The sequence below is a fragment of the Dunckerocampus dactyliophorus genome, chromosome 15, assembly GCF_027744805.1.
Source record: "Dunckerocampus dactyliophorus isolate RoL2022-P2 chromosome 15, RoL_Ddac_1.1, whole genome shotgun sequence".
Taxonomy (NCBI): domain Eukaryota; kingdom Metazoa; phylum Chordata; class Actinopteri; order Syngnathiformes; family Syngnathidae; genus Dunckerocampus; species Dunckerocampus dactyliophorus.
This window is the reverse complement of record NC_072833.1, coordinates 6,890,505-6,914,143: the sequence shown is the minus strand read 5'-3', so window position 1 is coordinate 6,914,143 and position 23,639 is coordinate 6,890,505. Positions and strand designations below refer to the sequence as shown.

The 23,639-nt window shown below is 40.2% G+C and overlaps 2 protein-coding genes across 6 annotated transcripts; one reads left to right on the top strand and one right to left on the bottom strand.

The window, feature by feature from the left end:
• Positions 1–100: 100 nt before the first annotated feature.
• On the top strand, positions 101–6,716 carry il15ra (interleukin 15 receptor subunit alpha). Of its 3 annotated transcripts, XR_008566215.1 has the most exons (8): positions 101–239; positions 330–417; positions 1,569–1,754; positions 2,858–2,902; positions 4,642–4,704; positions 5,025–5,112; positions 5,916–6,040; positions 6,135–6,716. XR_008566215.1 is itself a non-coding variant. In XM_054752888.1 (6 exons), exons 1-6 carry the CDS (start codon positions 339–341, stop codon positions 5,986–5,988), a joined length of 534 nt encoding a protein of 177 aa, XP_054608863.1. In that variant the 5' UTR covers positions 262–338; the 3' UTR covers positions 5,989–6,716. The 3 variants fall into 3 exon arrangements, 1 of the variants encoding a protein (XP_054608863.1); XR_008566214.1 differs by lacking the exon at positions 101–239 and having other exon boundaries at positions 262–417; XM_054752888.1 differs by lacking the exon at positions 101–239 and having other exon boundaries at positions 262–417; positions 5,916–6,716.
• Positions 6,717–7,970: 1,254 nt separating this feature from the next.
• fbxo18 (F-box DNA helicase 1) lies at positions 7,971–22,683 on the bottom strand. 3 transcript variants are annotated; one of them, XM_054752887.1, is made up of 21 exons: positions 22,178–22,683; positions 21,903–22,046; positions 19,897–20,303; positions 19,689–19,825; positions 19,468–19,615; positions 19,201–19,382; positions 19,050–19,124; positions 17,325–17,416; positions 16,147–16,315; positions 15,841–16,054; positions 15,683–15,767; positions 15,529–15,621; positions 15,315–15,451; positions 15,128–15,224; positions 12,288–12,454; positions 11,658–11,730; positions 11,368–11,562; positions 11,169–11,294; positions 10,996–11,102; positions 10,776–10,910; positions 7,971–10,602 (listed from the first exon to the last, which is right to left on the bottom strand). In XM_054752887.1, the coding sequence occupies exons 1-21, from the start codon at positions 22,242–22,244 to the stop codon at positions 10,432–10,434; spliced, it is 3,021 nt and encodes a 1,006-aa protein (XP_054608862.1). In that variant the 5' UTR covers positions 22,245–22,683; the 3' UTR covers positions 7,971–10,431. The 3 variants fall into 3 exon arrangements, with proteins under 3 accessions (XP_054608862.1, XP_054608860.1, XP_054608861.1); XM_054752885.1 differs by having other exon boundaries at positions 7,972–10,602; positions 19,897–20,309; positions 22,178–22,682; XM_054752886.1 differs by having other exon boundaries at positions 7,972–10,602; positions 19,897–20,306; positions 22,178–22,681.
• Positions 22,684–23,639: the final 956 nt, after the last annotated feature.

Here is a 23,639-nt window from a genome sequence, read left to right as displayed (position 1 = left end):
CTGGATGATTTCAATCATAACACGACCGTCTTGACGACATGAATGTAGTTGAATAATACCCTTTGCTGGATTTTACTATTAATTTTTGTTTCGATGTTAAGACTTGGACGTACATAAACAGATTTGTTCACGGGAAAAAGAAAGAAGGAAGTTGTGTTTTGATGCGGAACTACAAACATGGCGTCCAGCAGAAACGAGCTATTGCACTCGACTACCACAACTGTTGAGGATGTGTATTGGTGAGTAAAAGTGAAAGTCAAGTTTGTACTGAGAGGATGGGCTCAACATGCCAGTGCTTAGTTGGCAAACGTGTTTTTAATTTTCCGTAGAGCTGTCAGATGGATTTGAGATCACGTTTGCTTTACGGCTGCCTCATGATGGTGAGTCTGCTCGGTGCAGTGCGCTACTCCACCAGCGGTAAGTGCAAAACAGTTCTCCTTACCTGTAAAGTTGATTCTGTTGATTTATGAGCTCAACCAGAGCAGTGCAAGCATCCTACATTTTGGTAGTGTGTTTGATTCGTGTACTTTGTAACTTAAAAAATGGAAAATATTCTTTGATTTTCTACAAGGATTCACCTTCAGTGCAGTCTGTTTAATTCATGTTTGAAATGCATTTGCAAAGTTCTTATTCCCTGCATGTGTAAACACATGCAAACAAACGTCAAATAAAAGGCAGTGTTCGTTAAAAGGTATTTCATTACTTTCTTAAACGTGTCACAACCTTAAACTGAGGCATTTTCTGCTGTTGCTGGAATTTAGCTTGTTCTACAGGTTATTACATCTAAATTACATCTAAATCTCATGGGGTACGCCTGCACGACATAAAAACCTGTACCAAAAGGTCCTGCTTATCTATTTTTGCATTGAACTAACATTTATTCTGGGCATCACGACAGATAGTGTATGACTTAGTGTGTGCATTTGCAAATATCTGCTATAAATAAATGTGCAAATTTCATGCTACCTGTAACTGTTGTTTGAACATTGCTCAGCAGTCAGTATTTTGCAGTTTTTAATAGTAAATATTGGCTTATACCATCTGCTTATAATGTTAGTTATTTATATTTGTCCCATTATTTCCGCTGTACCCGCAGATTACATTTACATTTCATCTTTCACTCCTTTGTTGGTAATCCAGTTTAACCCGTTGACTTTACTATTGATTTGAGTGCTTTGTTTTGTTATTTACATTTTTTCTCTTCCATGTCATTTGTGTTTGGTTTGGCCTGGTTTGTGTTATTTTCTGTCAGATTGTAGACACAGCCTTCTGTTTGCATTGTTTAAGGCTTTGTTTGAAACTCTTCTCTCGTCATCTTCTTCACCCCAGTTGCTGGGGTTCATTTGTACCTTTTCCTGTCAGTCAGTGATTAATCATGGCATGTGTAATAAAATATATAATCCAAAAATCTAAAAAAATATATAATAAAATATAATTATTGAAGGATTTATTTAATTCAATTATTATTATTGAAAGGTAAAGGGTAAGTAAAAGGTACAGCTGGTAGCTCGTTCAATTTGTTGACTGAAGTGCCATCTAAATTTGAATGTGATCTCTGCGTCTTCCAGAGCAAAATGAATGCCTGTGCTCAGAAATCCCCCATTTGCTTTGGACTGAGCCTCCCAACTGCCACCAGATAAACAAAACTTTCCGTTACACCTGCGTCAAAGGTTACGTGAGGAAAGCAGGGACATCAAACCTCATCAAATGCCAACCTGAGTCCCAATGGTCCAAGCCATACCTCACATGCATACGTAAGTCTTTATGTGTAGTAGTAGTAATAATAATAATAATAATAGATTGCTCAAATTCACAATTGTCGCAGAACACAAATGACTTCTCAAGACTATGGAAAAGAAATGTGGATATAACTTTGAGTAGTCGGTGTACAGCTGGGCAAGCCAGTGGCATGCGTGTTGAAATGCAGTTTCATGACGGAGTCATTTTCAGTGGATAGTAATTTTATACTGTTATAAAAGATGTACATTGACTATGCTAAAGTATATCTAAGTTTCATTTCTTGAGAAGAGATACAGGAATAGAAAGGGTTGGTCTTCTTACTTTTGTGAGATACTGAACAAGTGTTCTTTCATCCACCCGTTTATTAGAAAATTCAGTACAGTACTTGTCCCATTTTTTTGGGAGGAGATTTTAATGATGTGAACTTGTTTTGAACTAGTGTTCGTCGCAATCATTATGAATCAGAAACATACAAGTGATGTGGCGAGCGTATGCTACGCTACTCATCAAATTGTGAATAATTAACATCAACGTAACAAGACGAATAAGCCGCAAGGAATTGTAATTCCTGGCCAAAAAAACAATTAGCATGCGCATTCTACACTATACTGTGCAAATGTCCTACTCTGTCATTAAATATGTTGTATTAACAGTGCTTCAATGAAGGCATATAACTATAGTGTCACTTCATAAGAGTGCAGACCCCCACCAAGGCTGAATTGGAAAAAAAAATGTGCATTTGTTGTCCATCTGTTAGGCTACTTCCTGGTTCATGGATGATGACAAACAGATGGGGGCTGCCATTGTGACTAATATTTATAACAAGTAATAATAAATTCCTGTAATCGCCCATTTATCCAGATCCCCCCAAAATGTAATGTTTTTTTTTCCTTTGGTCCACCCCTCCTTTTTGTGTGCATGTGTGTCTTCCAGTTTTCAAAATGATTGCAGTGAAAACTGCAATTGAAACAATCATTTTAGTGGTGGCTTTGGACTTTTGCACAGTAGTGTGTATATAACAATCAGGAGCATGCCAGGTCGCATACAGTATATTGTGGCCAGGCATTTTGTGCATTGCAGTTTCTCTGGCAATGCATACTAATATTGTGCTTGTCAGTTGACCCCAGGGGCGCACCACAAGCATCTAACAGCACAGAAGCAGGTGAGTGTACTTGCTCTAAATCAACGATATACAGTACTGTACAGAATAGCCATTTGCCCAAACTACTTAATCAATAATGGCTTCAGAATCAGTAGGATGATTTGTAATAATAGTTGCCTTTCATATTGATTGCTCTTTGCTTACAAATAATGCTCATTTTTGGCTGTTCCATACCGACACATACAAAAGACGACCCTCAATGTAATAGTCATTGTTTAGTTTATTTTGAACATTTAAGAATTTAGCAATTTCACAATTCAACATGTCTGAAAAGGAATAGGAAGAAGCAGAATTTTTTTATGTGCCATGTGGGCAATTGCTCAGGGCAGCATTTCCTTGAGTGGGGGGACCCCATTTTGTTCAGCACTCATCAAGTCAGAATGTGACAGATGGGTGCCCCCTACAGGCGGGATACTCGCGCCCCCATGCTGCTCCCCCATGCTGCTCCGACGTCATCAAATGTCCACCACGTAACCAAGCCAAACAGAGTATGGTCGGGGTGGTGGGGGGTCACAACCAGCGAAATGCAACAAAATGGAGCGCAATGAAGCATAAAAGCGAACTGAAGAATCAAATTGCATGCCAAGTACGACAAATTCATACATGTTGGCAGGGCTGCACTAATATTGAAAGTCCTGCCTGCCGCTTACGCCCCACTTGACAGTTCACAGCGCCCCTCCCACGAGGGCCTGCCCCACTATTTGAGAAGCACTGGTGGAAGCTATTTTTTTATGACACCCTTGTTTTTGTTAACACAAGTAAACAGGATGCAGTGAAAAGCGCTCTTATTTTGAAGGCCGGAAGTGTGTTGTGAAGGTCTTTTGACTTTTGCTAAACGAGATGTGCTATTTACATGAATAAACTTGCATCCTGCAGTCGTGGCTCCCGTCCTTTCATCCACATCAGTGGGCATCCTGAAACCCTGGGTTACATTGGCATGAGACAGACATCAGTTATTGTTTGACTTCCCTGATTCTGACTGCTTGGAGGAAGTCCGACATAGCACATCAAAGACGGGGCACTCTTATTTCTACACTATGAATCTGGATGTGTTTAATTATGCTGGTCGTGCACCCTCTTTTGCATGATATGATTGAGTTGCGAATGTTGCACTGAGACGACCGCTCTTTTTTTTTTTTCATGAAGTTAAGCCAAACTTTGCAGCCGCTTCTTCTTCCTTGGTGCTCGCCGGCTTCTTCTTAAATGGTGTTTCTTCCAGTCGGACGATTAAGCACCACTGAACTGATCCCGGGGGAATCGGAATGTTAATTCCGATTCTCATTGTTGCTTTACTTTAGTGATAATACAGGTAAAATGTACAGCATACGTGTGTTACTGCTACAATTGGCCGGCAACCAGTCCAGGGTGTACCCCGTCTCTCGGCCGAAGACCGTTGGGATAGGCTCCAGCATACCCGCGACTCTAGTGAGGACAAGTGGGATAGAAAATAGATGGATGGATGGACATGTGTTCCTGTTAAAAATATGTATATATTTACATGTTTATGGCTTTATACTTCACTGGTAATGTTATTAATCAAGTGGTGAGATTTTGAACTTTATTTGGGGGTCCTTGAATGCACCAAAGTTGTGTGCCTTGACTGGCTACACCATAACTCTGGTGACAAATCTCCCTTTTGCAGTGTTGATCAAAAATGAGCATTATCATCTTTCCTAAATCCATGCATGCATGTAACATTACAGCTTAATCACTTTAACTCAGTTTTGCTCTTTGTACAGATGCTGCGATGGCTAGCGTTGTACATGGCAACGGCACATATTCTCATTCGGAAGCCGAAATAGGTAGGAGCTTGTATGCCTTTTTTATTGTTGTGATGTTGTAATTGCCAGCCTTTAACATTCTTTTGTTGGGAATGTCTGGCTGAAGACACAGCATTCTAGCATTGGCAAGCACCTCTCAACTGGTTTGTCCATAATCTAAATTACTAATGAGTCTTTCATGCGTCATGACAGTGTTGTAAAGGCTAAACTTGTCTTTTTGCATTTGACTTGTCTTTGGGAGCAATGGGACAAGCTGGGCGATGGTTATACTGAGCCTCCAGTTATAGTCTTAAATGTTCGAACCCTGATACACTCTCATATTGAATGTTTCTTCCTGGCAGAACTTGGCCACAGCACAGTCATAATCATCAGCTGCATTTCAGTAGTCATCATTGTTCTAATCGGGATCACCCTGTTTGTTTACAAAAGGTAAGTTACATACATGCGCTGAATTTGAAGTCTATCTCAAAAACCCCTGAGGAAAAGTAAGGTCAAGCATCTGGCAAACATTTTTTATGTAACTTCCTCTCACCACTAGGGGGCACTGGAAACAATTTACAGTTTATCATCGCCCATTTCTATAGTTGATTTTGCTTTGGGCTCATTTGGTCCAAGATCGTTGGACAAGGTCTGGATTTTCGGCCAAAATGGATGCTCCAAACCAAAATGGCCAACTTCCTCTTTGATCTTGTACATGGGTTTTTGAGACTTTTGTGTGCGTCCTTTCATGGTAGAAGTCTCCACCAAATTTGGTGACGATCCATTGGAAGGGGCAAATTTTTTCCAAATTTATAAGCGGCGCAAAATTGTATGTAACCGTTGCGCACAAAAGGGTGAAAATGTCTCAAAACATGCACCCCAAACGATATTACTTTTCTGACACACACACCACACCGACATTTGACCCCCATATGTCTGAGGGACTTGGAATTTCTCACAGCTCAATGCGCTCAACAAAACCACCCACTGTAACTTTAGGGTGTTTAAACGAATCATCACAAAATTTGGCATGCCCCCTTAGGGGACTGGCAAGTACATGTCTGTCAAATTTGAGCAAGATTGGATGAAAAACATAGCCACTGTTAACCAAAATGTTATATAATCCTTCCCTAATGATTATAAAACTTATGAGGTGTCCTCATTTTTTTCTGTAGCCTTTAGTGCAGTGAACAGAATGTTGATTTTGTCGTTGTAATTATTCTGTTTCTACTGCAAAATGTTTTATCACTCAGGAGAAGGGAGGAAAGCAACAATCCATTGCAGACGGCAGCAGAGGTGATTCCCCTCAAAGAAGTTCCGTCATAGTCTGGACAAGTGAATGCAAAGTACGATGTATTTGCGTCCCACAGGATTGGAGGTGCGTGCTGTGTCCCTCTTAAGGACAGTGTAAAAATGGCATTTTTCACATTTGCAAGCGCACTGTCTGATGGTATTGTGCTGTGTCTGACCAGTGGCTTCCAAAACCGGTGTCTAAAGCTCTCAAGGAGTGGCTCACTCCGTTCAGGATGCATGGGCCTACTCGTGTCTAAGAGCAATGCATCCCTGTTTCAAGATGACACTTTCTTTGCACTCCTAGTTGTCTTTTTTATGAACATCTGTAACACATTTTGAAGAGCTGAATTCCCAGCACAGCAACTACAAGCACTTATCAGGGTAGCATTTTGTTTTCTCTTTCTAAATGTTCTCTGAAATCTGTTCAAAGTGATGTATGATCGTGTTCAACGTGTCGTCTTTGCACTGTACGTTCAACCTGAACTCCATTGATATAGTGGCTAGAATAACATTCTCTCTCAAACATGGTCACTTTATGCTCATTTTGGAGTAACCTTTCCAACGTAGTGAATTGTTTCTTTTTTGCCAAACGATTACAGATATATGTTGTGTTCCCAGGCACATTCATATTTTTATACAGCTGATGTTTATAACATTTTGTCTTATCCTAAATGAGACGCAAAATCTTCAAAATGCCTCTCAATATGATTGTAGTTTGTTGTTTCATACTACTGCATATCATAATAAATATGCTAACGTAAGACCTTCGTGTTAGTCTTTTTGTTTAAAGCAACTATTCTCCTGTCCAGCTGTTATATGATTATATCCAAATGGAATGCAGTTTATTTCCTAACTTGATGTTTATTTCAATACCAGGACTCTTGTGCGCAAACAAGTCCCAGCAACAGCTCTCGTTATTTTTTTTAGTCCAGCTGCATCATCTCCCATGTCGGAATGTGCCACGTAACACAAACACATGCTTGTGGCTTGAATCTAACTCAATACAGTATATTAAATAACATTCTTGTTACATTAATACATTGTACATCATGTTAGATTTCCATGTAACATGCTGAAAACCTTGAGTTAGCAGATGATGTGAAGAGATGCAAATTATTTTTATTTTGCTGTGTTGTGTTTCCTTGCTACATTACAGTTCACCTTTTGCCTCTTTCGCAGATATTATCGCAGCTTTTTTTTTTTAAACAGGCATGAACGCGCATTGTGTTCATTGTGTTGTGGTGTATTAGAGTGATCTATCGGTGCTCTGTTGCATGGGTCTGTGATTGTATTTACTACTACTACCAGTCGAGCGTGTTGTATACTCATGTAAGAGTTGAAGATGTGTCCAGACTGTCCACTTCATCTCAGTGTGTATAGAGCCACAACAGTCCTGAACCCTCCTATTGTGTTCTGTGTTACGATTGGCTGTAGACCATTGTCAAACAGTCTCTCTCATGCAGGACTGCCTGTTTCCTGTTGTATGATTGCTAGCTGCTAGCAATCATACATGCTGAATGAAGGGAGAAGTTATGCGGCTGTAGGGCGCCTGGAATACTGCAAATTAATCTTTGGTTCATGCAGGACAAGGAGGAGGAATATGTGAATATATGGAGAGTGAGTCACTTAATTTCTTGTGTCCTATATCGCAAGTTGATCATTAAAATTCAAATGAAATTTGAGCGTTTAAACAAGAGAAATGTGATAAAATGTTAATGCCTGGCTAAGAAAACTGTAAAGTGCATGGTGAAGGGTTTTACAGCCTTAAAACATATATAATAATTGTACAAAAATATAGTCGTCTACTTCGCAGATTTCACTTATTGCGGGTCATTTTGGGAACCCATCCCCCGCGATAAACAAGGGAACACTATACTTTAAAGCAGCAAATTTGAATATCCATAAAATTGGGGTGTCAGGAGACACTCAGTTCACGAGACGAGACAATACACAAGATTGGGTCTATGACAACGAGTTGAGATTTTAACATTTTTAACAAGTATAATGAAAAAATGACTGGGCAAACAGACTTTTTAATTTAACTGAGTCATAAAATGAAGGTACATTTTCAAATGTTTATTGTCACCCAAATAATTCTAAAAACAATATTGTCAACATTATTTGAGAGCAAATTAACAACTGTTATGATAATATATCGTAATGATAGTTATTTATATTAGGGGTGTCATGATACCGGTACATTTTGTTTTATAACTTTGCATGCATGATGACCTAAGCATGAGGCATTAAACTATTGAACTTCTCTCCACAAATGTAGCATTTTTTTTTAAATAATGACGGCAGTTGTAGCTGCTACTACTAATCATTTATGTTGCTGTGTAGTTGTGTAAAGACACGTGTAAAAATAGATTGCAGTTAGCTTCATGTTTACGCTAAAAGAACTACTGTTCCCATGATGCTTACAGTGCAGAGGCAGGAAGTATGCCCTATATAACTCTTACCATCACACGTTTTGATAGAAGTCATGTGCAGCGATCGTGGTTTTTCTGACAAATCCTGAGAAACTTTGATCAAATTTGGCATTACTACAGTTTCTGCTTGGACATTAACACAGCGGTAGCTGTTGAAGGCCAACGAAAAAAAAGTCGAGTACCTCCGCTGGGATCACCGAGTGCATGTAGGACTGTAAGGATTACACAGCGGTGTGCGGGAAGCACTCAATGTGCGCTTCCAATCCTGCTTTCATATTACGTGTGCTGTATTTATTCATATTAGCTCCATTACCTCTCTATCGTTTCCATTTCTATTCCGTTGTAATCGGTTGATGTTTTTGGTTTAAATTTATTAACAATATTGATGATTTCCTTTTCTGTAACGTTAGCGAGGAACGTGGAATTGGGATTCCTTTCCTCAACTGGTGGGTAATGTGGGATCTTTGTTTCCAGTTCCGGTCCAGTATTTACTAAGTAGTTTTCAACTTTTCAACTACCTCATTCATATGGTCATATTTGACATTTCCAGCTGTTAAATACGGAGGGTAGTCTGCTCTCTTAACACCATTCCGTATAATACTGTTTGGGATGCCCCATGTTGCTCTAATGTTGTTTTTGTTTAATAATTGACTAACATTCTTTCCTACACACTCTCAAAATCTTTAACTTATTTTGGTATATTTTATCATTTTTTTCTGCTTCTTTAGCTTTTTGAATGATAAATCTCCTATAAAGCGTATTTTTCTTCTTACAGGCATTTTGTAGTCCTTTTGTCATCCATGGCTGATTTACCTTCTTTTGCTTATTAGATACTTCTCTCAGTGGACAATGTCTCTCGTAACACTTCATATAAATATTAAGAAAGTTTTTATATGCCTCGTTCACATCATTCTCGCTATATACGCACTCCCGTCTTTGTTTTTCCAAATCTTTCCTGAAGGCGCTAATACTTTCCTCTGTATGGGATCTTTTGAATTTCCTGATATCGTCCCTCTTTCTCTTTTTATAGTTTTCATTGTAAATCGTAAACACCGGAAGATGGTCAGTAATATCATTAATTAGCAGTCCACTCGTGTTGCTATCAAAATCATTGGTGAATATATTATCAATTAATGTTGCGCAATGATCTGTGTGTACCCTGCTGCAATAATTTGTGTTTTAATTTTCTGTTGGAAAAACCTCACGATAATGGCCGCTGGTTTACTTTTGTCTTTCTGTGGGAGAGGATGACAGGCTTCTATGTTGTCTTTGTGTATATTAATTCCTTTGTCTTGCAAAAAATCTACCACTTGCTGCTCGACCAAGTCCAAATCTTGATTCCCGTCAACTGTTCCTTCCCCCCCTTGGCATTACTGCAGCAGCAGCAAATGACCGGGGTCGTGTTGGTCACCCAGTGACAATCACATCATTCAGGCTCTACAACACCTGCACCACCTGAACCATGTTGTAGTGCTTTACTTTACTGTTCTCTTTACTTGTCTTGCTTGCTTGCTGCTGTAACAAGTAAATTTCCCCGCTGTGGGATCAATAAAGTACATACAATACAATACAATACAATACATTCAGTATATTGTTCTAGCTCAGATAATGTACTTTCTCCTCATTTTGTCTCTTCAACTCTTTGACCTCCTGCATCATGTTAATTAATGTGTCTTGCTTACTTGTTACTTCTTCCATACTGTGACTCATAAATTCCACAGACTTCCTTAGTTCTTCGTTTGACCTTTTTAGTTCCTCCATGTCCCTTTTGGTAGCCATATTTCTCAATCTTTGCCAGTTGCAGCCTAGCCTGGTGATTGCGCCTGTGTTCTCTGTGGTGAGGGATGGAGCCCGGCAGCGGCTGGCAGGTCACAGCAGCGAAGGCTGAAGGCCCTGCGGTGGCCTTTCCAGCTAACGTTAGCGTCGCTAGCTAACGACGACGATGGCGGTTGTCGAGAAGGTGAAGGCCGCAGGCTCAGTGGTGTGTTACAGATCTTGATGATAGGTATGAATGTGTCACATTCTTTTCATTTAAAGCGCCAAGTCAGAATGCCTCCTGAAAAAATAACTGAATGGAATGCGGGGGCGGGGGAAAAATCACTGGAGCTTCAGCCATGGAGCACACGTCGTCAGTCATGAGAAAGGCGACTGGGCCCACGCGGGTCCAGACACATCTCTCACACAGTTCGCCCCCTGAAGACACCACACTGCCAGTCTGGACAAAGACAATAGACATTCGTTGATATATGTTTTAGGACTTGGCTGTGGCCTTCATCTGCACTTTTATCCAGATTTACACCACCATTTTATTGGTTCTATCTCGGCAAGTGAGTGCACTACACGGATGCCTGTGGAGAATAACATTGAACCTTCAAGTGACTGACTTACAAATGCCAGCTGTCTTTTGCACATCATGAAAGCCGCGCCTGGTGTGATGTAGTTGGGACAGTTGGAGATGGTGCATTGCGGCGTGTTGTCCACTTTCAGTGGGGCACTGGGCATCTCAGACTTCAGGAAGTATTCCTGTTGATGACATTGTAGATATTTTTAAATCTGGGTTTCTATAAGAGACACCCAAAGCAACAATGCGGGTGGGAGCATATCCTACGTTAGCCATGGTGATGATGCGCATGATCTTCTTTGTGATAATCAGTGTTGTTTTAGCGCGAGTCACTGCCACATAGAGGAGGTTCCATTCATCACTGACAATTTTATCTGAGCACAAAACAGTAAATATTAGGAAATGTAGAGTACATGTATGGTGTTGAAGGAAACACTCACCAAATGAAAAATCGGCAAAGCAGTGGATGTAGTGATATGGGGCTGGTATATCCGCAAAGTCATCACTGACCACCACAATGTCAAATTCCAGACCTTTTGCCCTGTGGACTGTGCCCAGAATGAAGTCTGGAGCACAACAACAAAATGAAATGAGCAACTGAACTGAAATGAACTATTCAAAATTCTCAAAAGCGCACACCTGCTTTGTTAGCATTTTCCTCTGAGTGCCTTTTCAGGCGCATCACCAACTCTGGGATGCGACGTTGGTATCGTTCCACGATGTTCAGCTTGGACTCTAGCTCGTGGTCCGCTGTATTTCTGGCGAAGTTCTTCAAGGCCGCAAAGGAGTTTGATGCAAAGTTGGAAAAGGTGCGAATAAGGTGATCCTTGATTACTGATGAGATAAAAAAGAGAAGGGCAACAAAATCAGTGGGTTACATATTCCTCAACAACAGCAAATTGTCATCACATGGTGCGCATGAGCCTCACATCTGCGATTGCCTGAGCCCTCCATCAGGTACCAAATATCTTTGATCTTATCCAAGCCAATGTTGTCCACGCCCTGTGGGAGAACACTGATCATCATTCCAAACGTAACCATATTTTCACCAAATTCAGGCAGTACTTACAGAGAAATTAAGGAAAACATCCTGTATTTAACACACAATCTACTAACTTATCTTTCCAGCTTCGCCCTGGCCAGCGGGGCCTGTGAGAGGGGGAGAGTGAGGAGGAAGCGTTTGCCACAAGTCCTCGAGTAAAATGGCAGATTTTTTTCCCCTCAAAATCACGAAAATTGAAATCTAGCCCTAAAAAGTGGTCAGCATCCAGCAGCTTTATCTACCTCTGCATGTGCTTTAAAATGTTTGTTTCACTGCTTAGGTGTTGGCTTGAATCTCATGCATATTACAGGTGAACTCTTCAGCAGCATTAATGTTGGCAAGCTCCTTATCAGTATTGGTTTTGTTGCTGCTGTTTATAAAATCTCCCAGCTATAATTAGAACATTTATCAACATTTTCCTCATACGTTAAGTAACAACAGGTTTTAACACATGAAAACAACCCTGAAGGGCTTCATAATGTTAATAATAACACTTAAAGAATGTATGCACACTCACGCCTACAAAGTGAATCCTGCACTCCGTGTTGGCGTCAGTCAGCCGCACGGCCTCACTGAATATGGTTTGATTGCATCTGGACAAGATGGCCGTTTTTCCCTTGCCGGGAGTCTTGCCGCTTGCAACATCTCGAGCAGCCTGGGCTGCCTTTTCATCAAACACACCCCCTGTGCCATTAAAAAAAAAAAAAAAAAAGGACTGCATGGCAAAAGCATTCGGTAGTACTCCAAACAATTACATTTGTTACAATGCTATGCAATACTTTTTTTCATTGACAAGAGTGGTGACAAGGTACCATATTTATAGATCTGTACCATCTCCAGTGATTTGGTATCAAAAAGCAAGGGGTAAAGACATCATGCAATCTGCTGATTGGTCCCAAGAGATTTCTTAATTCCGTCTAATGACGGAAGTGAAATAAGATGCCTGGTGGAAAAATGACACTGTATGGTTCCTTTTCATTCTATGATATACTGTAGAGCAGTGGTTCTCAACTAGTTCGGCTGCGGGACCCACCGTCACCCCTCAATGAGAAGTGGCGGGGCTATGCCGGAGCCTATCCAAGCTGACTTTTTGGGCAAGAGGCAGGGTACACCCTGGACTGGCTGCCAGTCAATCAGAGGGCACTTATAGACAAAGAAGCATTCATATTTATACCTATGGACAATTTAGAGTCCAGAGAATGTGGGAGGAAACCGGAATACCCGGAGAAAACCCATGCACACGCAGGAAGAACATGCAAACTCCACACAGAGATATGACAACACAACTGAACACAAAATGCAGGTTTTAAATGAAACTTATTATTAATGGACAAAAAAATTCCAAACCTACATGGCTCAGTGTGAAAAAGTGATTGCCTCTGTAGAAAAAGATGTATTTACTAAGTGGGTAAATAATTATTACAAGTACATTTTAGAATAACTGTTCGCATTGATGTCTATTGATTGAATTATTGTTGAGTGTTTTAAAATAAGTACAGAATAGATATAACTGCTTAGTCAATTTAATCAATTAGTCTAATAACTTAGTGAATGATTACAAGTATTTTATAGAAATAATGCTTTATTAAATAATTAGCAAAGTAGGTGAACATCTGTTTAAGTGTGTCAAAGGTTAAAACAGCCAGAACGTAGAAAAAACTACCTTGACATAGGCTGAGGAAAATATTTTTTGTTTATGCAGCTCTTTGGATGATATTGTAGGGTCTTCTGTGACCTCTTGGGTGAGTCGTCGCTATGCTCTTGGGGTAATTTTGGTTGGCCAGCCTTTCCTGGGAAGGTTCACCACAGTTCCATATTTTCACGATGTGTGGATAATGGCTCTCACTGTGGTTTGCTGGAGTCCCAAAACTTTAGAAATAAATCGCTTTATAACCTTTTCCAGACTCACAGTTAAGTTATGTTTTTTTGGGGGGGGGAATCACTTTTTCCACACAGGGCCATGTGGGTTTTTTTTCTCCTTTAATAATTTTAATAAAAAACATTCATTTAAAAACTGCATTTTGTGTTCAGTTGTGTTGTCATTGACAAATATAAAAATTTGTTTGATGATGTGAAACATTTAAGTGTAAAAAACATCCACCAGAAATCAGGAGGGGGACAAACACTTTTTCACACCACTGTAGTCTAGTTGCTCTGATTGAACTCCTCAGATAAAGTCCCCATCACAGTAACCACCTCGAATGAAAGTTTCAAAATTCGCGCCACATTCGGGAGAGGATTTGAATGCTGTTCAAATACTTACCAGGAATGGGAGCTGCCGCTTCTGGGGCTTCCTGGATTTCAGCACCTCTATACTGTGCACACTGGCGGTCGGTGGTATGTTTGATTGTTTTTTTTCTTGGCGGCCTGACATGATGTAAATTGGCCACGTGGAAGTGAGTGACGCTTCGGCAGGCTTGTTGCCTTTCAGCACCTCTGCACTGGCCATGCCGGCGGCCACGTTGATGGAGCTAACTTGTCCACTTTTTTCCTTGGCGGTGATGTGAATGTGCTGTGATGTGATGTGAATAAGGCGACGCTTAATCATGAGTTTCAACGGCAGTTGGCTGCAGGGTTTTTTTTTCGAATGTGATCTGAATGTTTGGAATGCTGTTGGAATATCGTAAGAATATTTGGAGTGCAGTTAGAATACCTTTCAAATGCCTTTTGATATTTTTCCACTTTGAATCCACCTCAAAAGATTTTAGCATGCTCAAAACATTCGGGCCAGACAGAAGAATGGGCCCTAATATTTGGAATGCACTCAAAAATTTTTAGAATGCACTTCGAACATCCAGGAAACAAACAAGAATTTTCATTCCAACATCATTCTGGCTCATTCCGCCTGTAGTGTGACTATGGTATAAAAGTAAGATTTAAAATATAGAAATTTAACTTTCTTTCCTGATTAACTCAGCAGGTAAGTTTAATAATCATTGAAGGTCTATTTCTTCTGTAAACCACCCCTCTGCCTGGGCCAATAGAATTGGGCACTGTACCTGTGAGTCCTCATTGTGTGCTGAATTCCCCAAGCGAAACGTCAGCTGTAGCGGTGAGACACTCGTCTCTTTGTAGGGCGCTCTTCTCCAGCTGATGTAAAGGCGATCTTGCTGTGTTAAGTTCACACTCAATGTCCTTCCTCTCTTTCTCAAGCTTGGCCAAAGCAGCCAGACACACGGCATGCACCTCGTGGTGGCGCAGCAAGCAAATAGCACAGACGCGAGGCGCGTTCAGGGACATCGGGCCATTTGTTTTGGCAAGACCGGCAACCAAGTGAAAAGAGCTCTGTGACCCACTTTTGGGTCACGACCTACCAGTTGAGAATCACTGCCATAGAGAGCTGCTAGAGTGCTTTACCTTCCTGCCGTCCTCCTACTAAAATCTTGCGGACTTTCTTGCACACTGTGAGGATGGTGGCACCCACGTAGGCGATCTCGGCCCCAAAGCGAAAACTCTTGACAATGAAAATGAGGTACAAAAAATTGAATTGTCTGATCTACTATTACGTGGAAAACAATGGATGAATGATCACTATTATGCAAACCTGTGTTAAATAGTAGATATGGGTGTGCGCAAGAGTCTGCAAAGCATTGACAGCTCCTCTGAAGGTGTAAATTTGCTGGTGAGGATCTCCAACCAGGATTTTACCACATTGTTGTTTCAACAGCACATCTATGATGCCTGGGAGTGGAGCAGAGGGAAAAGATGAAGGAAAACCTAATATAATTAAACAGAACTTTGTTGACAGAGGAACACACTTGGAGTGCAGTCCTGGGCTTCATCAATTAAAAGGACGTGGTACCCATAGAGGTGGGGCGGTGGGGTTTGGAGCTGCCATAGCTTTAGGTAACCTGGAAATGAAGTTGTTCAAATCTCCACCATAACAGCAAGTGCTTACTAACAATATCTTACCATCGTGAGTCATCTTATAGCTTTTGTTGGTCTCATTGACGTCCTTCATTTTTATCCAAATCGTCTGCGCATCTTGGACAACCAACTTAACAGAAGATGTACACTTAAAAAACAAACATCTGAAATATGTCAGCAGAGTGTAGTTGCCGTTTCCTCACCCCTTTTTCCACGCCATTTAAACACCTCTCGAGACCTCGAAGACTCACATGCTTGTCCGGAACATGATCAACCGTGATGGTTTGATCCTTTGAAGCCATGAAGTTGTTGAGAGTGGTGACGACCACTTTGGCCTTCGCGAATCCTCCTCGGCCCTCGGGCAGGACCGTGTTGATGGTGAATGCATTCAAATTAAAGGTGAGCTTCTTTTTGTACCTGCATCAAAACAGTATCAAGTTATTCTGAACCTTGAATGTTTGCGCCTTTCCTGCCAGACCACAACTTTGCATGCAAAGGAAGTTTCTCACAGTATCCCAATGTCCCTGTATGCCAGAGAATGGACAGTCTTGCAGTCCACGTTGTTTGGGAAGCGTTCTGAGGCCTCACTGGCCACAGATTTGTTGAAGGCAACGTACAGGAAGCGGAGTTCTGGCCTCAGTTCGGCGTATTTTATTAGGGTGGTCGTCTTCCCCGTACCTGTGGCAAAGCACCCATTTGAACACAATGATAAAAACTCCACGTAACATCACGGTTAAGCTTCAAACATGTGGCTTGTAGTCGCAGGTAAGTGCCTTGTAGGTAGTTATACATTCATATTTCAGTTAACGAAAATCATTTCTAAAAACAATTCCAGCAAATTAGTGAATACATTTTTATTTGTACTATTATTCTATACATATATTTTTAAAACTGGTACCACAATTTGAGAATCTATGTGATATAGATCATACATCAAAGCTGCAAATTGTATGCACAAAGTTAAAGCTAGTTTTGGTCTACATATTACAGTAATGCCTCCTTTATTGCAGTTGACTGGTTCCAGACCCGCCCATTATAAGTACATTTCCGCTAAGTAGGATTCCTTATTTATACATGGAATATTTTCAGAGAGCATAGAAAACCTGCTTACAGACTTCTAAACACGTTTAACAGTTTTAGAGCCCTCTAGACATGAAATACCACCCTTTACACTCGTTATTATCCAACATAGTAGACATAAGACATAGAGTAATGTAGACTCACAAATGTTAGCACATTAGGAGAATAACATCACCACCAAGCACTTCCTGCAGTGGCATTTGTCTCATCAATATAAAATTACTGACACATAGTGATCGGTGTGGAATACGAATATCAACAGCATGTATTTGAATTTGTTGTATTTTACTCATTTGTACTATTATTAGTATTTTACTAATTATTTGTATTTTACTTCATTTAGCTATTTTTATGCTTGAAAAAGCTCAATTTATTCCAGAAATACATAAAATTAGCTTAAATATACATGTTTTCACCAACAGGACATAGTCAACCACAAAACGGCGCTGATTTATTAATATATTTTGAAAACCGTGGTAAGAGTGGAGCCCCAAAATCTGAAGCGCGGCAAGGGACGACTGAAACAGTAAATATAAATTACCGGTAGACCTTTTACTCTAGCATTGCGATTGTTCAGTAAAATTGTGACCCAGAGCTGTCACTATACCTGCAAAAGCGACAATCTTCACCATGTGGTCTTTCTGGATGTCGTGGCTGAGGATATGCAGCTGCTCAGAGGTCATGTTCATACCAGAGTCCCTGAAAGAAAAACATGGCTCATTGAAAAATAAGTCTCTACAAAGTGTGCATGTGCAAATTATCATCATGATAGTTTTTTTTTTATTTTATAATAAAAAATAAAACGCATCCACGCAGTGTCAGATCAGTAAATAGTCACATCCACACGGGAACGTATTACTGGGTGAAAACTATGTAATACATAAGGCACACCTACATGTGGCCCTGTAAACGGACACAGACAGAAACATGGGACACATCAAAACTATATATACATAAAAGGTCCGTCATCTTCTGCTTGCATAGACTTATGACGAAATTAAATTACTTGTGCGAGTCACTTTCGATTATAAGACAAAAAACAAAAAAAAAAATCAGGATAATGTCGACTGGGAGTCATGGCAGTTGAAATATTCAGATATTGGGTTTTTTTGGGCAGCAGTACACAACTGCTCACTTCAGGTAATGTGACGGCAAAGGGGCGGTGACATCGTTGTTTTCACAAAGTAGCCGTTTGCTTGTCCCATACAGCAACAACAAGACGGCGTTATCAGTTTTTCCCACCCTGGACGCTGTTTTCAAAGAATACCATTTCAGGACACACAGAAAGAAGTTGCTGTGTGGATGAAAATATATATATATATATAAAAAAAAAACTTTTAACCTGAAAACATTTCCTTGTGGACAGGTTCTTGGAAGACATTATCTGAGTACATCTTTTATCTTATTAGTAGGGCGGTCAAATGATTAAAAATTGTATTCGAATTAATCAGTTTTCAAATTAATTCATCATGATTAATCACCATTTGCAACTCCGTGTGAAATATGCCCGTGTTTACGGTTTTTATGACCAGGAAGATAAATGAGAGGACATGAAATGTATGTATTAAACTGATCATTTAAATCAAGCTTAAAGATGGCACACGTCTGAAAATCTATTTGCCTTTCACTAGTCTCTTAATAGCATCATTCCACCAAATCGAGTGCCCAAACAAAGAATCCCAGGCGTTGGTGACTCAGTCTGCAATACACTGCATGAGTCCCGCCGCGTTTGTGAAGTTTTTTTATTCCACAAAGTGCCTGTTAGTCTGCTCTCAACTCCCACCTGTTGCCCTTCCATAACACAATCACCAGTTAACTCTGTAGTTCTTTGTGAACTAAAATAGTTACACTGTAAGTCTCCTTTTTTATTGAGTACAGCACCAAATCAACCCACCATGAAGCCAAAGAAAGTTGCAAATGCTAGCTCTTCGATAAAAAAAGGTGAGAAACACTACTGAAATCAAGAAGTGACTCATAGCAAAACACGAAAGTGGTGTTCATGTGGATCTCCTCCCTGGCTAATATTCGGCCAGCATCTTTGACAGCAAGTTTTAAATTAAAACGGTAAAAGTGACATTAAATCATTTATTCATTTCATTCATCATTTATATGTATTTCCAATTGTTTTCTGCATGTAAAACTATAACTGTTTTCTATGAAATATGTTTTGTGTTAATAACTTTCGGTGTATTGAACATATGAATTGGATTTACATTAGTTCTTATGGGGGACAAAATATCCGGCTTTCGTACGATGCAGTTTTCGACTGATGGATTATTAACAAGAACCGAGGTATCACTGTACATTCACAGACATGAACTGATGCCCTCACCTGCCCTCTGAGGTTCGAATAGAAAATGGTCCATTCTCCCTGAGATGAAGAACATAGTAGATGTTGTAATGCAACCTGGAGAAGCAAAAGCAAAGTTTTCAATAAAACCATAATAATAAAGGCACAATATAAATGTTACTTGTGCCAGCACCTTTCACTGATCTTAACATTGTTCCTCCTGGCTGCAAGCAACAGCGTAGCCATGTGGCTGAGGTACTCTGTGATGGCCATGTGTGACATGCAGCCACTCAGCAAAGAGACCAAAGACAGCACGTCGCCGACACTCTCACTGAGCAGCAGTATCACAGCCATGGCTGCATACGGGTTGGGACCCTTGCGGATGGACACACGTTTATTTCCCAGGGTTTCTCTTTAACTCAAGGACATGTTGTTTCAGTGTGTACGAAGAGAGACAAACCTCAGTTTCAAACATTTTGCACTTGGGAACATTACAGATGCGCAAGCGAATGGATGCCTCAGCATGAGGGAAAAGGCGGTGTTTCTCCACGCACTGCAGAACCTCTGTTGGATTCACTCTCTCGCCAAAGGTATGATGTGCCATTGAACTGTCCGCCAAACAAAAGAGGCTTGGTTATCACTTACTTGCTCTTCTCGCTTACTTCAGTCGTACAAACTTACATAACAAGGTTTCGGATGCCATGCGGTGACATTGCTGACGTCAATATTCCGCAGTTCCTCAACGAGGCGGAGACTTCAAGCACAGTAGCGTCTTCCTCCATCATGTAGCGGTAATAACTTTTCTTGTAGGGCATAAACTGCAAAAAGGAACACCCAATTAACAATTGCAGCTCTGACTGTGTGTATTGTATTGACTGCTCAGTTGAACCTTGGGGTCCTCAATGATGTTACACCAGCGAGCGCAGACAAGCATGGCACTCCTGTAGAGGTCTTGTGCAGGAAGAAGAGTGAATATCTGCCTCAGCACCTCCTCTGGAAGGTTGTCAATGCAACCCTGAGGTTGTTGCAATGCCCTACTGCAACCGAGAAGCCCGTAGGTGACATCAGGTAGGGCCTCCACTGCCGGTTCTTCCAGCATGATCCCATCTGAACAGTCAAAGTCATCTTCAAACATCTCGGCTGTTATTCCCTCTAAATGGTCTAGCTCTTTGGCATCAGACTGCTTCTCCTCTGAGTCTGACGGTATCTCGGCAGCTGGTGGGCTCCACTCCTCATCATCAATAGTGCTCATGTCTTCAGATAATTGCTCTCTGTTGAGTCCATTTGTGTAGATTCCTGCTGCTGACACATGACATGAAAAATAAATATGATTTGTATACATAATAGAATTACGGAGCCCCGGAGGGGACACGAAGAAAAAAACATATGGGTTAAAAAAAAAAAAAAAGAAAAAAGAACAAACTTTCGCGAAATAACGCAAAACTGTTTTGCGAATGCAAAAGAGACTGTGGTAAAGCTGGAAACATATTCACATATTCAAACTTTCGGGATCAATAAATCCCAAGTGAATGGTTCTAACACAGTAAAGAATACCTATTTCCCACTGTGGCAACACAGACAAACCGCTACAACCCAGTTTTTATCAAAACGAGCCGTGTTCTGTGCAGTCTGACTTATATTGATCACCTGCAGCAGACCGGAGCGCAGGGACCGTCTACAAATGTCTTCTTTTTCTTCCGTATTACGGCGGTTGGCATCAATGTTGCCAACTCCTCAGTAAGACAAGTATCTATTGGCTGTTCTGAAAGGTGATATATGGCGTCATTGGCTACAAATATATTTACGAAGCAATAAGTTGTGAAAATGGACTTTTGTAATTTTTATTAGGTTGTTAATAAATTCACTTCTGTAATGTGTAGGACCACAAAACTCACCTCACACATCAAGAGCCTTCTCCTGTTCATACTAGAGCAAAGACTTTGGAAAAATGTGCAATATAATTTTGGGGAAATTTTATTGCTTAATAAATGCAATTGTGTAACATGTCCGTTCAATAGCTTCACTTGGCCATTGATTTGTGAGGTGATTTTTGTGGTGTTACTCTTCACGGAAGTGAAGTTATTGAACGGACATGTGACAGAATTGAATTTTTTAATGATAGTTCTTATGAAAATTCCCAAAAATGGTTTAAAAGCACATTTTCCAAACTAATTGCTGTAGTAATACCAGGAAGGAGTCACTGATGTGTGAGGTGAGTTTTGTGGTCCTACACGTTACAGAAGTGAATTTGTTAACAACCTAATAAAAATAAATTATGTAAAAGTCCATTTTCACAAACGTGTTGCTTTGTATGTATTTTTGTACTTCTTAACATAATAAAGGTGTTTTCATTTACTTTGTTAATCTATCATATTTATGTTAATCTATCATACTTGTGTTTTTTTCCTACATCTCTTACATCATTTCCAAAAAACATGCAAACTTGCCAACGACATCATCTAAGTCCTTCCAGAACAGCCAATAGATACTATTCTTACTGAGGCGTTGTCAACATTGATGCCAGCCGCCATAATACAGAAGAACAACACATTTGTAGACGCTCTCTGCGCTCCGGTCTCGCTGCCGGCTTCTCACAGAGATCGATATAAGTCCCACTGCACAGAAGACGGCTCGTTTTGATAAAAAACTGGGTGGTAGCTGTTTGTCTGTTTTGCCACGGTGGGAAATAGGTATGGTTTACTGAGTTAGAACCATTCACTTGGGAGTTATTGACTTATAAGTTTAAATATGTGAATATGTTTCCAGCTTTACCACAGTCTCTTTTGCGTTCCCTCGCCAAACAGTTTTGCGTTCTCTCCATGTCCTCTCCGGGGCTCCGTATAGAATTATGTACTTTCATATACACATTCCAGCACTGCTCAAGCCTTTAACCACCTTTCCGTCTCTTAGCAGTTGTCCTGGGGTGTAGCGAATAATCACTACGTCTTGTATTTGTGTTTTGCGGGTGGATGAGGGCTTGAAGACCTTCTGCATTTCTTTCCAGTTCATCTGCATTCAAATGCCTCCTCTTGGCCCTCCCTATAAAGCGTTCAAATGACAACAGCACATTAATCCCGCGGCACATTAACAACAGGGCGATGTACGCTTTCTAAATTAGAAAATAAAAGCAAACATGATACGTTTTGATTTCCAAGTAAAAGTAAACTTACCTTTCACAGCCACTTCCATACTCCCGTGTGTATGCTTGTAACACGTGTGTCCATAAATATGTACCATAGCGGTATATGCGTTTGATGTTGGACATAAAAATCTATTACATGGTCAAAGTTTGCAGCCACCAAGTAAGGGGCTAACAACACGAATTCGATAATGCGTCGCCAGGCTTTGGGAAAGGCTTAAATACTTATAAAAGCTAAGCGACAGAACGGTTTTAAAAGACGCGTCTCAAGACTTTGGGAAAAGCTGTAAATGTAAATATTGTACTTGCAAAAGTTAAGCGAAGGACCGATTCTAAAAGAAGTATCCACAAACGGTTGTTTCGTAACAAGTGACGTAACAACAAAGCCACAGCGCATGTGCAGAACGCGTTTACGTCACTCATGTGAAATCTACGGTTTCCGTCGATCTACTTTACGGCAGCGTAAACGTCAGGCATCAAGATTTCCACTACGCATGTGCAATATAAGTCATCCTCCCACACTCCCCAAAAACGTTATTAAATTTAAGAAATTACTAGATAATCGATCTTTTTTCCTTATATTATATCCATGGTGCAGGTGGGTAAATTACAAGCGCTCTTTTCTTGGTTCTATAAATTATTTTGGAGGGGTTTTTTTTATGCCACTGAAAAAATACAGACAAAATCATTTGCTAGCAATATGTTTAGATGGATGGTGGAAAAAAAAGCTCTTGCTGAATCCCCTAGATTAATTCATCATTGCACTCTGTTTATGGTTGTTTACATTCAAATATCACTGCATTTTATGTGTTTTATTGTATTTATTTATTATATGTATATTATAGCACTGTTACAAAACCTGTATTTTACCGATGCAAAAATCTGACACCAAGCGTGCGCGCTCTGTTAGGAGAGTCCGTGGGGACGTCCTTAAAAATAAATATTTTTTCATATGATATCAGGTGCATTTTCATTCGTATACATGTTTGTTGGGTAGATTATGTCTTTATCTTCAATTTCGTATCGGATTTATATTGAGTGTTGGACCACATCAAGTCAAGAGAGTGCTTGGAAAGTTAAGTATAACTTTAAGCTTTTCAAACTCATGGATTGAAGCTTCAGGACAAGATATAAGGTATATACAATATTAACACACTTTAATATCTATCTGCAGACGAAATTTCAATAAAATCAAAATGTTTTTTTACCCGGAATTACTACATGTCGTGTTTGCATTGTTGTCCTATTTTCAATATGGATGCCTTGATTGTAAATATAAAAGAAAATAAAATATGGATAATTTAGATATCCATCCATCAATTTTCTACGCCGCTTCATTGCAACAAAATCATGCTGAAACACATTGATTTTCTCAAATATGGAGTGGATGTTGGTGACATTCCTGTCATCGATCATAGCTAGGTCTATTTCTTGTGGTTAGTGTGGAGTGAAAACGAATACACAGCTTGCTGCTGCACTGCAGTGCGAGGCCG

Coding starts and splice junctions, on each gene's coding strand:
- il15ra (XM_054752888.1), top strand. CDS start 339: ATGGATTTGAGATCACGTTTGCTTTACGGCTGCCTCATGATGGTGAGT. Junction 2,903..4,641: donor ATCTAACAGCACAGAAGCAG/GTGAGTGTACTT, acceptor CTCTTTGTACAG/ATGCTGCGATGGCTAGCGTT. Junction 5,113..5,915: donor ACCCTGTTTGTTTACAAAAG/GTAAGTTACATA, acceptor TTTATCACTCAG/GAGAAGGGAGGAAAGCAACA.
- fbxo18 (XM_054752885.1), bottom strand. CDS start 22,244: ATGGTACATATTTATGGACACACGTGTTACAAGCATACACACGGGAGT. Junction 11,103..11,168: donor CTTTGCCGATTTTTCATTTG/GTGAGTGTTTCC, acceptor TTTTGTGCTCAG/ATAAAATTGTCAGTGATGAA. Junction 10,603..10,775: donor GCAAAAGACAGCTGGCATTT/GTAAGTCAGTCA, acceptor GTCTTTGTCCAG/ACTGGCAGTGTGGTGTCTTC.